The sequence below is a fragment of the Malania oleifera genome, chromosome 11, assembly GCF_029873635.1.
Source record: "Malania oleifera isolate guangnan ecotype guangnan chromosome 11, ASM2987363v1, whole genome shotgun sequence".
NCBI classification, from domain to species: Eukaryota; Viridiplantae; Streptophyta; class Magnoliopsida; order Santalales; family Ximeniaceae; genus Malania; species Malania oleifera.
Window position 1 is genome coordinate 75,513,848 of NC_080427.1, and position 21,389 is coordinate 75,535,236.

The 21,389-nt window shown below is 36.8% G+C and overlaps 1 protein-coding gene across 18 annotated transcripts in view; it reads left to right on the plus strand.

Annotated features, from left to right (window-relative positions):
* The window catches only part of LOC131168066 (elongation factor Ts, mitochondrial), an 87,120-nt gene that overhangs the window by 10,340 nt on the left and 55,391 nt on the right, over positions 1-21,389 (plus strand). For 15 of the 18 annotated variants that reach the window (XM_058127244.1, XM_058127257.1, XM_058127242.1 and 12 more), the window contains 3 exons: positions 3,826-4,167; positions 4,283-4,455; positions 8,897-8,983. In XM_058127244.1, coding sequence (XP_057983227.1) covers positions 3,858-4,167; positions 4,283-4,455; positions 8,897-8,983 — 570 coding nt within the window. In that variant the 5' untranslated portion in view covers positions 3,826-3,857. The remainder of the gene's footprint in view (positions 1-3,825; positions 4,168-4,282; positions 4,456-8,896; positions 8,984-21,389) is intronic. The other 3 variants (XM_058127252.1, XM_058127250.1, XM_058127249.1) reach the window with 1 other exon arrangement.

Consider the following 21,389-nt stretch of genomic DNA (forward strand, 5'->3'; position numbering starts at 1 on the left):
GTAGGTCATGTACCAGTCATCCAATCTGCAACTTTGTCTCTTATAAAGGGTTGTCACCTAGCTTCCAAACATTTGTGGCAAATTTGAACAAAGTGCAGGTTCCTAACTCCATTCAAGAAGCCATTTCAATTCTGGAATGGAAAACTGCGGTATGGAAAGAAATGCAGGCACTAAAGAAAAATGGAACTCGGGAGATTTCAGACCTACCAAGTGGGAAACATGTAGTAGGATGTAAATGGATATTCACTGTCAAATACAAGGCTGATGGAAGCGTGGATAGATTTAAAGTGCGACTGGTTGCAAAACGGTTCACTCAATCCTATGGCTTCGACTACCAAGAGACGTTTGCTCCAGTAGCCAAATTAAACACTATTCGGGTACCACTATCATTGGCTGCCAATCTTGACTGGCCTCTTCACCAACTTGATGTTAAGAGCGCCTTTCTCAATGGAGACCTTACAGAAGAAGTCTACATGGACATTCCTCCTGGCTTTGAAACACAGGTAACAATGAATAAGATATGTAAGTTTAAGAAATTCCTTTATGGACTGAAGCAATCCCCAAGAGCTTGGTTTGACAGGTTCAACAAAACAGTGAAAAGTATGGTTATTCTTAGTGTCAAGCAGATCACACTTTGTTTATCAAACACTCAACTGAAGGAAAATTGGCGATTTTCACTTTGTATGTAGATGACATCATCTTAACAGGATACTTCCTTGGAATGGAAGTAGCCCGGTCAAAAAAATGAATTTCAGTGTCACAATGGAATTATGTATTAGATCTTTTTAAAATGACAGGAATGCTTGGGTGCAAACTGGTTGAAACACTCATAGACTCAAGTACTAAGCTTGGAGCTAATAAGGACAGTGTTCTAGTGGACAAAGGAAGATATCAAAGACTTGTTGGGAAGCTGATTTATCTCTCGCACACCAGACCTGATATTGGGTTCTCGGTTCGTGTAGTCTGTCAATTCATGAATGATCCAACTGAAGAACATATGGAAGCTGTCAACCGGATACTGAGGTACCTTAAAATGACACCAAGTAAAGGCTTGTACTTTAGGAAAAAACACAAGGAAAGATATTGAAGTGTTCGCTGATGCTGATTGGGCTGGATCAATAACTGACCAAAGGTCAACATCAGGTTATTGTACGTATGTGTGGGGAAACCTAGTAACATGGCGAAGTAAGAAACAGCCAGTAGTTTCTCGGAGCACTGCAGAAGCAGAATTCAGAGCTATGGCACTCAGAATTTGTGAGGGAATATGGCTGGAAAGACTAATGAGGGAACTAGGAATCATCACTTCTGAACCAATGAAGGTATTTTGTGACAATTAGTCAACTATTAACATTGCAAAGAATTTGGGGCATCACGACAGGACAAAACATGTGGAGATAGATTGCCACTTCATAAAGGAGAAGATAGAAAATGGGACAGTTAGTCTGCTTTACATGCCTACAAGTCAGCAAATAGCAGATATCCTCACTAAAGATCTACCACGGAAGAATTTTTAACATTTGAGTACCAAGCTTGGCTTGATTAACATCTACGCCTAGCTTGAGGGGGAGTGTGGAAATATCCGATCCCTGATTTCCAGGGATACAGCTGCAGCAATTCTGATTTTATTATTAGTGACTACATTAATTTAGGAATAAAGAGATTCTGGAAAATTCCTGATATCTCTATTAGTTTGTTTCCTATTTTGTAGTTTCCTATATTTGGCTAGTTTCCTGATTTTGTGGTAATTAGTATCTTGTTCCTGAATATAGTGAAAGGAATTTTTATTCCTTCCATTATATAAAGGCTGTACATGTATCATTAAGGAATAAGAGAATTTTTTTTCTTCTCTAAAATCAACATTATGGTTAAAATAGTTCTTGTTTGATTCAATTGCGAGAAACATAGGTGGTTGCGAAGGGGTCTCCTGACTCTTCGGTTCAACCATCTACTTGTCAGATTCGTCTTGCTTCTTATCTCCCTTGTTTGGAAATCAAAGTAGCTATAATTTAGAAAAGAAGTTCGCAGCCTGGGTGTTGAGGAGAATTTCCTGTTGACGACATGTCTGAAACTCTTATTTCATCAGTCAGGAATGTATTGAGTTTGAGCTGATGTTCTGTTCTGTCACGCTTTTTGTAATGTGGGGAATGATATCTTTGGTTTGGTTCTGTATCTTTTTTAGGTTTCAAGATTTGTGAGTATTTTTGTTTCTATTTATTCTGCTGTTAGTGGGAAATGACTTGTTCTCCTAACTTTTGAAGTTCTTTGAAAAATGGTGTCTTGTTTATTTGCTTCTAATATTGGAGGGTGTAGCAAGTAGCAGCTTAGGTTTTTTTCTAACTGCATGTGTACTCATGGTTGAAATACAATGATAATTTTGACGATATTGGTATGAAAATGTGCTTTTTATACTGCCTTCTGACTAGTTTGTTTGACGTGAATTTTCTTTTGTCTTGATTAAGCTTTTTGTGAAATATATTAACTTATTTTTTGAAGATCAAATTGTTTTAATCATGGGTTGCTGTCAGTAATATTGTTAACCTTAGTAGTTGAATAATCTCTTCCATGAATGGTGAAAGAACTAAATATGGTCTGCTTTCATCATGATGCAGATCTTGATAATCTAGTCACTGAATTTGTTCAGTTGAACTGTGAAAAATGAATAGCTTTATTGCAAGGTATATATCATTTTCTGGTACAAATCCTCTAGAGTCGGGTCACTAAAGGAAATAGAGCCACCAGAACTTCTGATTAACTGACATCATTTTTGGGATCTCATGGATTCCCACTGGCATTCTGGAAAAAAAAATCTTTTGTTGATGGTTGTTTTTCTCTGTAGTTGCCAATTTTTGATGATGAATTGTACATGAAAGTGTAAAAAATAGTGCAGCAGTTTAATTGCCATATGGAATTTATTATATGGAATGGGATTTTGCTTGGGCATCTGGCAGGGGAACACTATTATTTTCTTTTCTTTTTTAAAAGTAAAAACATATTACATTTTTTACTGTTTGTTGACCCCAATAATGTGTTTCGGAAATGAACTTTTGGACTAAAATTATGAACTATCACCAGATAAGATTGGAGTGGAAAAGGGTGGTACAACAAGTCCAACCACATTCTAGCTGCCCTGTACATCAACACAGATAACGTTACCATAGATGTGGGAATAGCCTTAAAGATGATGAATGTATTTGTATCATATATATTATTTACAATATAATTTTTGAAAATACTTCAGCCATATGAAATTTATGATTCATTGGTAGGAGGACTTTAGGCTATGGAAGTATTAGAAGTAGAGTTTATTATTCTTTCAAATAATTTTGGATACATTAGGATATAATGCTAAATTTACATAAATATTATTCTATTCTCTGAAGTCTGAAGTATTCTATATTTACCAAACAGTAGAATGGAATAGGCGTATTCAATTCCATTCCAACCTTGATTTCATATTTCAACTAGCACATTCCATTTTCATTCTCGCTTTGATTACATTTGTGACTCGAACCCTATTCCTGCCTTGATTCCACCCTCAAACTAAACTAGCTGTGAGAGCTTTTAACATTTCCTCTACATAGCCCTGGTCCATCATAAACTTTCATTCAGCACACCATAGTCACACATCTAGTTGATTCTCTATGATAGTTTCTTATCAGCTCCCAAGCCTAAAGGATATTGTTAGATAATTTTATACACTACCCATTTGAATCTTTCAGTGTGTGCTTCTTGTGTATTTAGTTATTTAGGGGGGATTCATAACCCCCAGATTCTATTGTTCTGGAATTTCTTCTCATATGCACTAAGACTGTTTTCATTTGTTAGATTTTATAGGTTGAACAATATAGCAATTTGATATGGCTTTCTATGTGGGTGCGAAGAGTTCCATTAAGGTTCTGTATAACAGACTTTCCAGTCGTACAATTTCAACACAAACTTATTCTACGTGGGTATGCGGTGGAGGGACTTCAATTGCTGAAGTTAGAGTTAGCTCATTTGCTTCCAATCATAGCAATCTGCATTGTGCATCTGGATTGTTTTTGAGAAGATTCAGTGTGGAGATTCCTGCTTCCAACCAGATGGATCTTATAAAGCAGTTGAGAGAACAAACAAGTGCTCCCATAAAAGATGTCAAATCCGCTCTCATTGATTGCAAGTGGGACATTGGTAAGTTTTGATGTGCCCTTTTCTATTATTATTATTATTATTTTTAAAATTTTGGAACTATTTTGTAGTTTGCAAATTTCAGTTCAGCTACTGCAGTTTGTTTGATTCAATGCAGAGGCTGCACAAAAGGACTTGAGGAAAAGAGGAGTGGTTCTTGCATCGAAGAAGTCGTCACGAACTGCTGCTGAGGGTTTGCTTGCCCTGGCCCAAGATGAGAGCAAGGCTGCTGTTGTGGAACTTAACTGTGAGACAGATTTTGTCGCAAGGAATGAGATATTTCAACACTTGGTTAGTGAGAGAACTTACCTTGCATTTGCTAGAATGAACTGCTTGGCATGAATTTTGTGCACATATCTTATCTTTGTTAGAGGAGAATGTGTTATTTTAGTGATTAGGTAGTGCAAATAAGGGTATTTTTGTCCTAATATCTTTTCTTATTAATATATAAGAGGGCAGATCTGTTGCTGAATGTAAGCTCTGGGAAAATTGCCAGTTGGACATACTTTTCTTCTTCACCTCTTCTCTTCTAAGTGCTGTATTTTCTTCATTGAATCTTCAATTTCTTTCAGTCTGAACCTGATTAATCTGTGGTAGTTTTGGTCCTTTCTTCCTCTTCTTTTCTCTCCCTTATCCAATCTTAAAGCGTGGATATTTTTTTCTCTGGTTTGAGAGTTGTTTGGGATTTCTTATCCTTCCTCTCTTATCCATGAGCCACTCTTGTGAGTATTGCCTGGCTTGTGGTAGGTTGCTCATGCAAGGACAGCACCTTGCTGTTTTTGGCAGACTGCTGTCACTGTCCTGATGTTTCCTATGACCTGCTGGTTGAGTGATGATACTCTTATGATGTTGTCACTTGTCAATGCTGCACCTTGCTGTTTTTGGCAGACTGCTGTCACTGTTCTGATGTTTCCTATGACTTGCTGGTTGAGTGATGGTACTCTTATGATGTTGTCACTTGTCAATGCTGTTTTCCTGCCAACCTATGCTTCTAGCTGTTGCCAGGTTGGTTATTGAGTGCCTGCACTACTGTATAAGTGTCTGTCAGTGCTTCATTGTTGTGTGCCTGCTATGTGTTGTCAAAGTGTGGTCTGCTGTATTTTGTGTGGTTAAAGAAAACTTTGACACGATGAGTGAGTGACTATTTATGTAGGTGATTCCTCCTAGGAAGCTGCAACTTTGGTTCTGTGGTCATAGCTTCCTATTGAAGTTCTGGACCTTTGAAGATTGGAAGGCTGTTGTGCTAGCGTGTGCTGCCTGATTTTTCTTTGTTGCTGTGCTCTGTCCATTCCTGAAATTGCTGTGTGCTGATTGTGGTGTATTGGGGGTGGTTCTAATGGCCTCTGCAGAGAGAGCTTTGCGAAATACTGTTAATATAGAGATCACAATCATCAAATCGGTTGCATCCTCCAATAAAAAAGGGAGTCCCTGGGCCACAGGGATCCTTGCTTTGCAAGGGTATGGGGAGGGTCGTCACAGTGTATACAGCTTTACCCCTGCTTTTATGTAGAGAAGTTGTTTCCTTGGACTTGAACTCATGACCAACTGCTCATAAAGGCATGAACATGATGCTCCATAGAATGGTCAAGGCCATATGGGACAATCTTCCTAAATCTTAATCAAACTCATGTTCTTGACCAAGAAGGTAGGTCCATTAATGAGTATTATAACATTCTAAATGGTATGTGGAAGGAACTCAATATCTATCAACCAGGCAGTTCCAATGTTGAGATGATTAAAAGGCAATAAGTAGAGTTCTTGGCTGCCAAGTTTTTGTTTGGGTTGAGTCTTGAGCTTCAACCTATTTGTGATAAGATTCTTGTTGGTGAACCATACCATTCATGAATGAAGCATATGCTAGAATCGAACAGAATCAAGGGATCACCAAAGATGGTTCTCTCTCTTCTTCCGAAGCTTCTTCTTGTGATACTTTAGCCATGGTTAGCATTGGCTTTAATCATGGTAAGGGGAGCGTTCGAGGACAAGGATGAGTTTGACTTTTAGTTGGTGATCGTGGTGGGGCAGTGTATGAGGATGAGGAGTTTGACATGGCAATTGTAGCATTTGCGCACATTGTAGCAAGGACAATCATAATTTTTGACTATCGTTGGGATCTCTATGGAAAACCAACTTGGGCCAATAAGTCTGATTTTTAGGGTGATTCTATTGGCAACAATTCCAGTGCACCTAGTCGCTTCGTTAGGGAGTTTACTAAATCATCTACCATGTCTCAAGAGTATAACAATCTTGTTTGCATGGTTCAACAACTCCAAAATTGGTTCTCTACAGTTGGCGTGACTATGGCCTATTAGGTACAGCTAGCTACTTGCTTTTTCATCTTCCTTACCCTGGTTATTGATTTTGGTGCTTCCTCCTATATAATAGATAACCCTAATTTATTTCAATTTTTGAAATGTACTACTTTATATTGTAAGGTTATTATTGCGGATTATTTAGTTACATGGTTTCTCTTTGTGGTAATGCTTTTCTTGTTTCCTTTTATTCCTCTTTCCTTTGTGTTATATGTGCTTAAATTTCCCTTCAATGTATTATTGCTTAGTAATTACTAGAATCTTATAATTGTTCCAGTACCTTCTTTCCTTCTTATTGTTTTATTGAGGATCTCCATGAAGAAGAGGATTGATGGAGGGTTTGAGAAGGATGGCATGTACTATTTTTATAGAGGTGGTAGATCGAATTCATGTCATGCAGATTCTTCTATTTCTACTCAATAGTGTTTCTCTCGATCAGTGGCATGGTTAGGGTTACCCATTTCTTCAAAGACTAACAAGTTTTGCTCATGTTCAAATCTATTTCATAATGGCAATTCTCAGTTGCACAGGGCTGTGGTCTTAAGCAGTCTCTTCGAGCCTATTTGAGAAATATAGTATGTTGGTTTTTGTAATAGTTGGCTTTTTTGGTGCTACTCTAATCATTCAATCTTTGTCTACAAAAGGAGACAAGTGTTGTACTTCTAGTAGTTTATGTTGATGATGTCATTATATCGTATATTGACAAGAATGAGATTGCAGATGTCTAGCAATGGCTTCAAGAAAAATTTCAAGTCAAGGGCTTGGTACGTTGGGTTACATTTTGGTATTGAGATTATAGGGTACAAGGAAGGTTGAGTCTATCTCAGAAAACATATACTCTTTGACTTGCTAAGCGAGATTGGTTTGTTGGGAGCCAAACAAGTTGATACTCCTAAGGATCCCAGCATGAAGTTGTCTAGGGATGATAGACTGGTTAAGATAAACGTTGATATAGGTAGTTGTTTGGCTAGTGACTACTTGACTATACTAAACTTGACATATACATTCCAAACAGCCGCCATAGGATGTTATTTGTAGGATTCTCTGGTATTTCAAATGCTCTCTTGGCATAGGTTTGATATACAAATGTAATAGGAACCATAAAATAATAGTATACTTTGATGTAGGTTGGGCTAGCTCTTTCAATGATCGAAGGTATACTACCGTAGCAAAATCTAGTGCTCAAGCAAAATATTGATGGCTTAGTGTGAGTGAGCTTATATAGTTGATTCTCTTATGTCACATATGGGTTTCTTAGTAACGAAGCCAATAGATATATTTTGTGATAATCAAGCTGATTCTTAGTAATGAAGCCAATTGATATGTTTGTTATATCAAGTTGCTAGTTATATTGCTAGTGCTTCATGAGAGGGCAAAGACCCTCATTTTGTGTGGGATGCTGTGTTGAAAAGGTTGTGAGGGCTCTTTTGTGAAATTTGTAGATAAGTTAGGGGATGTTTTCACAAGGGCTTTTTTTAAGCCTGCCTTGTCTAATGGGTGTAACAAGCTTGAGTTTGGTGATTTTATATACCTCTAGCTTGAAGGGGAGTGTTAGAGGAGAATATTTTATTTTAGTAATTTGGTGGTGTGAGTGGGGATATTTTTCGCCCTTGTCTTTTTTGTTATTAATATATAAAAGGGTTGATCTGACCTGGAGCTGAATGTAAGCTCTAGGAAAACTGTTGATTGGGTTTTCTTTTCTTCCCTTCTCTTCTTTTCTCCATCAGTAACCTTAAGTGCTGTATTTTCTTCATTGAATCGTCAATTTCTTCAGATGTACAACAACCTTTTTTTAAGGTCTGTATATGTATAAACAGACAAGCTCTCAGAAATCTAAATATGAAAAACATCACTTTAAGTTTTTGGCGAATCCTAGGTTTGCTTAACTACCAGGGAAACTTTTTCAGAAGTAAATTTTTGGGGCCTTTGGTAAGAGTGAGAAAAAGAAAGTTTTGTGGCGGCATGCTTGGTGTACTATTCTTTTCGTGCTGTGAATTGATAGGAACAAGTGGGTTTTCAGGATAAGTTTATGTGCTCTACTTCTGTTTTTGGATGTAGTTATTCTGTAGGCCTTTAGGATTTATTCTTTGGAGCTTTTGAGGAGGTTTTCTTGGAGTATTCTGTAACATGAGTAAGGGTTGTTTTTAGAAGCGATTCATTTTCTTTCTATTTCTTTTTTACTCCTTATTTTATGTATCAAGAAAAAAGTTAATACAATTGCACTATTCACTTTAGTTATGAACTCTTTCCCTCCCTCTCCCCTCCCCCCATCTTGTAATACATCTGGTCCAATAACTATTTTCTGACCTTTTCATTTTTTTTTTCTTTTCCCTTTCCACACCCTTAAAATTCTGCCAGTTTCTTTATCATGATTTACATTTTCAGGTTATCTCTTTTATAACCAATTATTCTTCTTTTAGGCATCATCTTTAGCAAAGCTGGCCTTGTCAGCTGAAAGTTCTCAACAGGCTTCTGGGTTGTTTCCTCTTGGACCTGACTATTTTGAGGTGAGACTGGTTTACTTGCAAATTTTCTTTTATGCATATATAATGCTTATTGTGTAGATGGTAATGACATAAGTTTTACTTTGATTAGTTTAGAGGCTGTTTGGTATCAATGTTAAACATTAAAAAATGAAAACCGAAAGCGCAAACTAAAAATTGAAAAGTGAAAACTTCTTTGGTTGCATTCACAAAACTGAAATAGACTAAAAACTTGATTGAGCGCATTCTCATTTTTGTCCTTGGATAAATAACAATTAACTACCACACAATCCTTCAATCACCATAAATTTTTCATCATTTGATACTAAGCAACTTAATGGTATGAAGGTACCATTATTAAGCCTTATCAAGCATTATAAAAGAATTTTAAAGTTGAATTAGTCCAAATATGATTAGAGGAATGAAGAAAGCGAAAAAGAAGAAGAGCAAATTAAATATATTATACTAGAAAATAAGAGTAGCTAATAATTAGTTTACTGAATAATTTTTCTTGATCAGCAAAGAGAAAATTAACAAAAAGGGCACCAAGGGGGTGCTGCCCATGTACGAATAAGAAGAGAGAGAGACAGCAAAAAGATGGTTCAACAGTGCAACAGTGTATCCAAGAGATAAAAAATTAAATGTGTTTCCAGCATGTTCTGCCCACTAAATCAGCTTGAAATAGTAAGCCATCTATCCTTAAGGATTGTTGGAGAGGTGGTTGTCCCTTGAAAATCTATAGCATTTCTTTCTCTCTGTGCAATCCCTAAGACAGCAAGAGGAATAGAAAAAAGGCTTTTCTAATTCCCTGCTCAGAAGATTATTGAGTGGGAATCCTCCTCAAAGTTATCTCTCAAGCCAAAAGAGCAACATTGGTAAAATGATGTCTCGTGAAACCTCCCCCTCTATCCTCACCAGAGTCTTTTTTGCTATAGCAATTAGAGCCATGAAGGAAAGAGAGTACAAAAGACAGTTCAGATTGAAGGTAAGACCTTCAATTTGGAACTGGAGAAAGTGGGTAAGAGTGAATTTTATTCGTGCTTGAGCATAACCTTAAGTGAAATTGGTAGGTTAGGTTGTCTTCGTTGTCAATCAAATGGTTTCCAAAGGGTTTGTCGTCAGTTTTTAGAGGATTGGGTAGAGGTTTCCGAATCATGAGGGTTGGAAGGGTCAAGTAGTGGTTTTATATTCATTCGATGAAGATGGGGAAGTTTTTGGAGTTAGGGTTGGGATGGCAAGGGAAATTTTTTTCAACTTTTGTTCCAAGCAAGATTAAAAGTTCTGGGTGCTAGGGATTTATTTAGGAATTTGGAGTGATGGCTAAGGAATTTCAAGTGAAGGCAAACGATTTTGGCAAAGGTGAGGGTGGCCCCCGGGGGGGGGGGGGTGGGGATTAGAGGGATGTGCATTCATGGAGCAAGGTTGCGATTTGCGTAGGAAGGATGTAAGCAGTTGTGCGATCAATGTGGGAATGCAATGCAAATTTTAACGCTTGTACCTCCATCTTCTGCTAGTGATCCTTTGCATTTAGGGCTGGTGGCAACTGTACCACCTCCATTTACAATTTTGGTTGGGGATGATGCCCGAGGCAGCTAAGGTTTCTTATTTCTTAAGTGGAAGAGAAGGCAATAAAGGTTGGATGGAGTGGACTTGGATGTCTGGTGGTTGTCTTGGACTTGAGCCAGATTGTGGGTTCAAATTTGGGCCAATATTATAAACAAGGCGAAGTCCGTGTAATTGGTCCTGATATGGGCCAATAGGTTGGAGTGGGTTCAGGTCTGGGCTAGGATTTGGAAAGGAAGGAAGGTTATATGTGCCATTTAGGTGTAGGGGTCCAATTCATTATGTCAACTTTAGAGTTCAAGAGGCTTTAAAATTAGCTTGTGACCGGATGTGTAATAAGAGCCCAATATAAAGTCTTGAAGCTTAAGTATATAACCAGAAGGCTTCTAATGGTGGGAAGACCTCTCCTACTCAATAGAAAAGAGGTAAGGATCACTGGTCAGGCGAGGATACATATTTTCCTATCGTGCTGATGAAAGAGCCTCCTGTGGAGGATGATACGGGTGGAAGAACTCACCTGGAGCAAAAGATTCAGGGGCACGATGAGAATCGAACCTGTAGTGGATTTCATTCAGAGGAGGTTTGTTGATCTAGCTAGCAAGAATGTAAAGGGATGAAATAAGGTGGAGGATTTGAAGGTTTATGAGCGCTGATCAGAGGGGCGGGAAGGATCAAGTAAGAAATGATTTCTTGGGTTTTGAAAAGTTTCTTTTAACTCTTTTTACAAATTCCCAACCTTTTGTAAACTTAGCAAACAAACAAGAATGATTTTGGTTTTTAATGCTTTAATTAATTCAACCACAATCCACGCTTAATATAAATACTTTCAACAATGACAATCCAATCAACCAATCAATCAAATACAAGATACTTAACTAACACAAAAGATGCAGCAGCACTTCCTTGAATCAGTATTTGCAAAACTCAGCGTAGAGTTTGATTATAACCCTGTATTTATGGATCTTATGTGCTTCCTTTTAACCAAGGTTTCCGCAAACGATTGATCAACGTACTCCCTTTAAGGTTTTTGCAAAAGATCAATCAATGTAGTTCCTTAAATTAAAAGTTTTTCTCAATCTCAATTGTCTCAGCTACTTGCACTTAGATATACAATCATACAATTTATGTATGCATAAAAATTAAAGAGTAAAGGTTGAGAGTGAGACCAAGTTTTTTACGAGGTTTAGCTTATACCCAGCCTACGTCCTCGGCTCCTCGCCTTAGGCAAGACCACCTAAGGATTCCACTATACGTTCCTTTGTGGGCGGAACAAACCGTTACAATCCATCCTTTAGGGTGGAGTCCCCTCTCCAAGCGATACCTCTTGAGCTTTTCTTTTGATCACTTTGTTGATGAAGCATAGCTTTATGGTACTTTCATTTCTTTGAACCTTTTGAACTTTGTCATACTAGGTTTCCTGAAATATCATCACTTAAACAATAACTTGTTAAATTAACCTTTATTTGTTATTATCAAAACAAGATTCGAAAGCCATGTTAGGCCAACAATTTCCCCTTTTTTGATGATGACAAATAAGGAGCAAAGATGAGAGAACCTTGATAAGGCCCCCCCTTACAATAAGCATACCTTTTAACAATATGTAAAAAATGATGATGTCAAATATAAATTAAAAACTCAATAAGTCATAATCAAGTATTATAGTATTATTTCAACACACTTAATATTAATATCATTTTTCAATGCATTATAGCTCATGAGTATGTTGCTTATATCCTCATTTGTGCTTTCTCCCAATGCTATATCTCATGTCAAGAATATGTGTTTGCCATGCTCTCATGTTCTTATGTGTGCTTTCTAAGATACTCTATAAGAAACTCATGTTCTCATGTTTGCTCTGTAAGATATCTCTCCCACTTTGACATCAATCAAAAAGAGATAAGGAGCATAGTCACAAGGAGTCGTAGGATATAATAAACATAGTCACATAGTCATCAAAGAGTACAAAAAGTTATAAATAAGGGAGTTACATGCCAAACTAAAAAAAATCAAACAAAGCAACACAGTGGCAAAGCCAATACATAGATAGTACTCAATGCAACACAAAATGACAAATAGATCAATCATCAGCATTATCATCATCAACTTCAGCTTCTTCTTCATCACCCTCCTCACTTCCTTCTTCAGATTCTTCATCAGATGAAGCATCACTATGAGGGGTAGAGCTGGTATCCATGGGATCAACACTTCGAGATGAGCTAGCCCTATACTGCTTTATGCGAGTAAGGCACTGGTCAAGTGAAGAACAAGTAGTGTGAAGTGAGGATACATTCTCCTGTAGTGATTGGAGACCTGATCGCATATCTCTGCTGAATGTAGTGAATTCATGGTGAAAAGGTACAAACCAAGAGGGAGTGTCAGCTGAAGGTCCTTGCTGATCTGGAGGTGGAGGAGGTACAACTGCTGGCCTTTGCGGTCGTCCTCCTTTCAAAAACCAACCTTGCTCATGCTTTTCATATCCCATTTGTTTCAGGGTTGTGCAAGTGAAAAGATCATACCTAGTACACTTGATGAACAATTTGGTAGGAGTAGTGACACTAAGATGGGCAAAGATGAGGTTTAGAGCACCACCATTAGGAAGAGTGACTCGATTAGCTTCCAATTTAGCCCACATCCATTTCAAAATTAGGCTAGAGAGATCAAGTTTCTTCCCTTTTAGCAGACACCATAACACAAAACAATCTACGTAGGATATGTGATCATACGAACCAGCTTGGGGTAGGATATTGTTTGTGATAATTTTTTGAAGCATTTGAGCTTGAAGATTCAGCTGTTTGTACCTTGGAGGATGGCCAAAGTAAGCAGGTTCCTCTACCATAATTAGTGGCAAGAATTCCTCGGGAGTGAAACCTTGCTCTAGAATCCATGTTTGAGCAAATGCTAGACACTCAAACTCTCCTGGGCTAATATGCAAAATAGGAGCTAAAGTTTGTGGAGATAAAACTATCTTCTTTCCCCTAATCTCAGTGGTTAGTACATTTTCTCTATGTATCATATTTGCATAGAAGATTTTCACTAGGTTTGGATACGGGCCTTTGGATTGATAATCTACAAAATTCTTCCAACCAATATTTCGAAACATTGGCAGGATTTCCGAAAATTCTGAATCAAAGAAGGAGGTATCTATGACCTTACCAAAAATTGGTTCCATAGGACGAATATGAGTTCGGTATCGATGCTTCGATTGAGGAGTTACGAGCCATTATTCAATGTTCATATCATCTCTCTCGGAAGAAGAACCTCAGTTTGCCGTAGTTTTGGTGCGAGGTATCGTGATATTGAAGGAATCAATTGAACAGCCAAGTGAAACCCTAGAAACTGTGCGAAAATGTGTAGGAGAGTAATTGGGAGGCTTTGATTTGAGGGATTTTGAGCTAAAAATCAAGGGAGACCAAGAGTTGGAGCTTTGGGTGAGTGATGGAACCATGGTTTTAAATAAAGGCCGCGACCATTAGGTAACACTGTTACGTAATGGTTTTTTGGGTTATCGATACCATTACACACTGCGAAATCGGTAGGACGAAAGATCACGGTTGTAGTAGCCGTTACGGACCACGACCGTTACGTAAAGGGTGCTACGGTTGTTACGTAAGTGCTACAGGATTGTTACACTAAAAAACTATTTTATTTATTACTTTTTCTTCTCACTTTTTCCCTCTCTTTCATATATCGTTCTCAATATACCTAGTGGCAAGAGGGGGAAAAGATTATAATGAGGATGACAAAGATATAAAATTTACTATTTTTTTAACTACTCACAATAGATGCATTAATTAACAATTTGAAAATACTAACTTATTAGTAAAATATTTTATTTTAATAATATTAGTAATGTGATATTTATGTTCTATATTTTTCAGACTTCAACCTTCTTTCTTTTCTAACTATTTTATATTTGTAGTATTCGTATGTCTTATGTGTCTAATAGATTAATGGAGTGTGTAATGTATTTTGTTTTACTAATTAATTTAGTACACATAAGAATTTATCACAGATAAGAACAATGAGAAGTATAAATACACACACACACACACGTAATTTTCCTATCAATGGTGATTTAAAACAAATGTAAACTTGTTGCCCTTTCCAAATAACTTAGTTACTCAAACTAAAGTATCCAAAATACACTAAAACTCTTTCTAAGAAGGACTAAAAGCTTAAAACATGCAAATACGCTAATATGCACAAGGTTGTGCGTGCTTCAAAAACATTCACGGCCGTTACACTTGCTTCTTGTCATGTAACATCTGCTACTCCTGCTTCCCATTACACCCGTTACTGTTACGTTACGCTACCCGCTACCGCGATTTAAAACCATGGATGGAATAGAGGTCAATAGCCTGGAGTCTGTAGAGTTAGGGTTTTTCGCGCTTAAAAATATATAGGACCTGCGAGGTCAGGCGCCTGAAGATTTGGCTTAGTCGCCTGACAATTTATGAAATTAATTTTTTAGCAGGTAGTAGCACTTCAGTTGCCTGAGGTCTGAAGGCTCAGGCACCTGAACCTCCATTTTTCTTTGTTCGGTTGACTGAGGTTTTAAGCTTAGTCGCCTGACCCTCTCAACTTTCTAAAAATTCCCTTTTTTCTTAACATGAACTCTTCCTTTTGATTTATCATATTATCATGCTTCAAATACCTTTTTAATTTCGCTTTTGAGGCATATGACTTCCTTGATTTTGAAGATAAGCCTTGTACAATCCAAGCTTTCTTGATTTGGCCAACAATTCCATTTTTGTATTTTTTTAATGTTATAGATTGTCAATAAGCTCATGAGCTCTTCTTTTCTTCATTTCAACTAGTTCAATATTCTTGTATTGGATTAATTGGTTCTCTCATTTTCCAAAAAAAAAAAAAAAAAAAAAAGAATCCTAATATCTTTGGAGTCCTTTTTATCTAAGGTACCTATACTTTCTTGGGTCTGGATGGTTTAGCAAGCGATGTTTCTTTTATTCTCCAAACTTGTCTAGTTTTCGCACCCTTTCTCTTTAATGGACATTCAAACTTAATGTGTCCTTTCTTTTTACATAGAAAGCATGTGGTGTGAGTGTAAACATTTGAGAAGGTGCTAGCATAATCTTTGGAGGCTTTTGTAAAGTACTCCATGTAGAGGTTCTTTTTCCTTGTATTCTCAACTCCATTAAATCCTATGTCTTCTTTATTTAAGGACGTTCTTTGTGCGCCAATCATTTTATCAAAGATCTCATTTCCTCTAGTAAAATTATAGATGATTTTGGCTTGGTCCTCAATTTTACTTTTAAGATCACAGATTTCTAAGTCTTGTGTATTTTTACTCTTTTCTTGCAGCTTTACTTGGTCTTGAGATATCTTGCTGATTTTGTTCTCTCGTTCAGAAATATATTGATCTTTCTCATTATCAATGGAAGTTTGGGATCTTAGATCTTCTAATTCTTTTATCACATTTTCATTCTTGCTTTCTAATTTCTTGATTTTTAAATCATTTTCTCTTTCAACAAGTTTTTGAGATTCCAATTCTTTTATTACAACTTCATTCTTATTTTTCAATGATGTGTTTCGTTTAGTCATGTTAAATAGGATCTTATGAACTTTGAATAGTTCACTTTATAGTTCTTCATAAGATGACATACTCTCATCATTGGATTCATCAGTTGAATCATTACAAGAATTATTAAATGATTTGGATGAAGAGCTTTGTTCTTCATCGTCGTCCCATGCCATAAAGCAAACAACCTCTTGGTCACTTGATTCACTATCTGAACTACTTGTACAGTTGTACTGATATTATCCCATGTAGTGACTTTCATTGCCCTTTTCTTTTTCTTTTTGGAATCTTTCTTAAGTTATGGACAATCCGGTTTTATGTGTCCAACTTTCGTACAATTATAACATGTTGGAAGTTCAGCCTTTGTTTTATTCTTACTGATTTCCTTTTCTTCATCTTCATCTGATTTTGAGTTTCGGATTTTTCTTGTAAATTTATTCTTCTTTCTAAGGATTTTTGCAAGTTTCTTGGTTATGAAGGCTATTTCATTTGTATCCATCTCTTCTTCATCTTCATCACTAGAGCTTTCGTTTGAGGTTTTAAATGCAATGAATTCCTGAGCTTTAGATTTTTCACTTCTTTCGTTTATTGCCATCTCATAGGTGAGAAGGGATCCAATTAGTTCATCTAGTGAAGTATTCTTAAGATTTCTACCTTCCGTTATAGCCGTGGCTTTGGGTTCCCAAACGAGTGGAAGATCTCTAAGGATTTTTCGGATCATCTCATAAGTAGAGTAAGTTTTCCCTAAAGCATTAAGGGAGTTTATGATATGAGTGAACTAAGTGTACGTATTTGTAAGAGATTCATCTGGATTCATCCTAAAAACTTCATATTCGGTAGTAAACATGTCGATTCTACCATCTCTAATATCTACCGTTCCTTCATAGGTTACCTCTAACTTATCTCATATTTCTTTAGTTGACTTACATGCCATGACCCTATTGAATTCATTAACGTTTAAAGCACAATATGGTGCATTCATGGCACTTGAGTTTACTTGCATCATTTTATAGTCATTATCAATCAAATCTCATTCTTCTTTAGGTACTTCTTTACCATCTACTAATTTAGTAGGAATGTAGTCACCATGTGTGATGACTTTCCATGCTTTCCAATTCATAGTTTGAATATATATTCTCATTCCTTGTTTCCAAAAGGTGTAGTTTACACCGTAGAAAATAAGGGATCTAGTTCAGGATTGTCCTTCGGCAAAAGGGGATACACCTAGGTGTGCCATATAGATTTTTATGTAACTTCTAGTTTAGGAATTGCTACAACCCCGCTCTGATACCAATTGAAAAAGAAGGTGTATTCCCAAGAGAAGGGGGGGGGGGGGGGAATGAATTGGGTTTTTAAAAGTATCTTTTAAATATTTTTACAAATTCTGAACCTTTTTTAAACTTAGCAAACAAACAAGAATGATTTTGATTTTTAATGCTTTAAATAATTCAACCACAATCCACACTTAATATAAATACTTTCAACAATGACAATCCAATCAATCAAATATAAGATACTTAACGAATACAAAAGTTGCAGCAGCACTTCCTTGAATCAGTAGTTGCAAAACTCAGTGTAGAGTTTGATTATAACCCTGTATTTATGGATCTCACATGCTTCCTTTTAACCAAGGTTTTCGCAAACGATTGATCAACGTACTCCCTTTAAGGTTTCTGCAAAAGATCAATCAATGTACTTCCTTAAATTAAAAGTTTTTCTCAATCTCAATTGTCTTAGCTACCTGCACTTAGATATACAATCATACAATTTATATATGCAGAAAAATTAAAGAGTAAAGGTTGAGAGTGAGACCAAGTTTTTTACGAGGTTTAGCTTATACCCAGCCTACGTCATCGCCTTAGGCAAGACCACCTAAGGATTCCACTATACGTTCCTTTGTGGGCGGAACAAACCGTTACAATCCCTCCTTTAGGGTGGAGCCCCCTCTCCAAGCGATACCTTACGTTCGGTACAACGATACAATAACCCTGAACCATCTAAGAAAACAAGGAAACATGAAAGATTTTTTTTGTACAAAAGATGCTCTCAGATAGAGCTGGTTAGTACAATTTATAGCACTAATATACTTCAAAGTAAATATCAAAGAGAATGAGATTTGAAGCTCAAGAATGTATCTTTGAAATTCTTCTCTTGATATGAATTAGTAACTCAGAAGTTTGAGCTAAGAGAAGAGTGATCAGAAACTCAGTATATTTCAAAAAATCTCAGTAAGAATATGTGAGCAAGAGAGCTTTGAGAGAGAGTGAGCAATATGGCTTGAAAACTGATTTTCAATTCTTGGTATAGTTTAATTTGAGAAACCATGTATTTATAGGCTCAAAAAGTGTTTAATTCGTGCTGCCCAAGTTACTTGGAGTGTTTCCCAAGTTATACAAAGTTTGGGGCACAAGCAACATAAATTTGACTTTAAAAATTTATTTAAAAAACTAGTCGTTCGAGGGTCAGTCGCTTGAACCTTTTGAACATTCTGTAAAATTTCAGTTTAAAACAGGGTCAGGCGCTTGAGGATTCAGGGGTCAGTCGCTTGAACCTTTACTGCCCGTTCAAAATTAGTTCAGAAAAATCTTCAGTCGCTTGAGGTTTGAAGCTTAGTCGTCTGAACAGTTATAAAAACTGTTTTTGAGTTTGCTTCCAAAATCCTTTAGCCATCTTGCTTTGATACATTTAAAGAACATTTTTCGGGGTTTTTAAAGTAAGGTCTCTAAGTCCATATCAACCCCTAATGAGCTTCAAAGCATTCAAAATGATATTTATAATGAAGTACTTACAAAAGACTTCCTAAAGACTTAAAAACTCTCTAAGCTTGAAGTCTTCATGTATTTCTTTGCTTTGAGTCATCTTTGCCTTAAGCTTGAGTATTCTTTAAGCTTCCACATGTTTTGAACATCTTGGTCCTCTTGAGCTTTTCTTTTAATCACCTTGTTGATGAAGTATAGCTTTGGTACTTTCATTTCTTTGACCCTTTTGAACTTTGTCATACTAGGTTTCTTGAAATATCATCACTTAAACAATAACTTGTTAAATTAACCTTTATTTGTTATCATCAAAACAAGATTCGAAAGCCATGTTAGGCCAACAATACTCTACACTACTCTTAGATTGTCGTAGAGAAGGGCAAAGAGAAAAATCCAAATTGAAGCGGAAAGCAAAGGGGGTGGCATTTCGAACAATGACAATGAATTTGCTTGTGATAGTGGATTATTGTTGGATGAATTCAATGATCTATTTGGTCATGATTCCAATTTTTCTGAATTTATGTGCCTCCTCTAGTGGAAGGTTTGAAGAATGTTTTTCTATATTTGAGGAAAGGGGTTTGGGTAAAATGATTTAATAAGGAGTAATGGAATTCTGCCAACCACTGGTCGAGGTTAGTGCACGGGATCTAGAAGCTCAAAATTTATTGGTAAAGATGATGTTGTGCTTGGTTGATTATGAAGTTTGTTTAGATGGTGCTAAAAAAAAAAATGAAGAAAGGTCAATGGGAATTGGCAAATTTACGAAGTTTTGTCAATTATGATTGGAATGGATTGAAGAGGATCTTTATTATTTAGGGTTTGTTAGGTTAGATTGTTAGAGTTGGCTTTCTTTACTTTTTTTTTTTCTTGTTTTTTCTTTTCTTGCTTTGAGGATGTCTTACCCTCTCCTTAGTTTTATTATGTCTCTTCTCATTCTTCATAAATTTCTTTTGTTATAAAAAAAGAACAGGCAACATCAGAGGAGTTCTCCAAATGGCTTTCCAAGGGAAATCAGGTCTGGCCTTAGAGGGGCTGTCAAGCTGTTTGTTGAAGGATCTGACAATGAAGTAGCCATTTTTATTGATCTTCTAAAGAGGCACATATGGATTGGTTCAATTGGGGGCATTTCCATGCAGGCAACCATAAAAAAACCTGACGATTCCACCTTCTAGTCATGGGCTTTTCTAACGGAAGGGATGTTCCAAGCTGTCCTATTAATAGGGTAAGTCGACATAAAAACTCACCAAAACATCTTTGTTGCAAGCAAGATTAAAAATAACTTGAAATTGACTTCTTAGAGGAGAGGAGCCGCACTAGCCGTCATGCCAAAGGAAAGTGTTGTTCCATATCCAACATGGAAGTGAATGGGGGTGAAAAAAATTCTGTCCCACCCTTTGCTGATCACCTTCTAAGCATGAATCCTTTAGGACTGTCTGGGCTCATTCGATGTCTATGTATTGTGTTGGAGGCCGTACTTTAAAGCACCAACGTTTGTTCTCCGAAGGAGCCTATTTTCATTCATGAATCCCCACAGCCACTTTGGCCTTGTTGAAGAGCATGAGAGATTTGAGACCAAAGCCACCTTTCATGGATTTGTGATTGGTTTCAAGATAACATCCTGTTTAATCAAATGGAACTTAAAAGATCACCTTCCTGCCTTCTTGGTATTCCCGTGGCCATAGAACTAGGAATAAGGAAGAGGGACATGAAGTAAATTGGGAGATTGGAGAGTGTGTTAGTGAGGGTGAGTCTCTGACTTTTAGAGAGGTGCTTATGCTTCCAACCAACTATTTTTTTTTTTTTGAAATTTTTTGACGTTAGGATCCCAAATCCTTTTTCCCTTAAATTGTGCCCCAAAAAGATTTGGAAAGCTAGGGGTCCATTTAGTCGTGGAAAACATTTTCTGTTTTCCAACTTTTAGCTTTCCAAAGAATTATAAAAATTTTAGCTTATTTTTGAAAATTTCAAGATTCGTATTAAGAAGGTAGAAAATAAATAGTTTGTTTAAATGTGCAAAACTTTTTTCTCTTTTTTTATTTCTTGATTGCAAAATTATTACAAAAAAGACAACTTATTTTCCAATTTCCCAAAATTCATATAAAGTAATATTTGGAATCATGGGTTTTGGGGCTTGAATTTGGATTTGTATGTATTTAGGAGAAACTCCATACATAATCTAGACATATTAAAGTCCAAGATCTGAATCCCTTGCTCCCATGCGCAAAGAGTTTGAAATCTAGAAAAATAATCCTTTGCAGGGGAGCTCAGGCGCAACGGTAAGGTTGTCGCCGTGTGACTTGGAGGTCATGGGTTCGAGGTGTGGAAACAGCCTCTTGCAAAAATGCAAGGTAAAGCTGCATACTATAAACCCATTGTGGTCCGCCCCTTCTTGGACTCTGCATACGTGGGAGTTTTGTGCATTTAGCTGCCCTTTTTTTTTTTAATAGGCCAACACTCCTTATCAATGTTGAAGAGAAGGTTCTTCTTTAGTTGCAACTTGATAGCTAGAAGATTTCTCTCTCATGCGAAGTCCTCTCACCGCACTTCTCTCTGTCTTCCGATTTCATGAGAC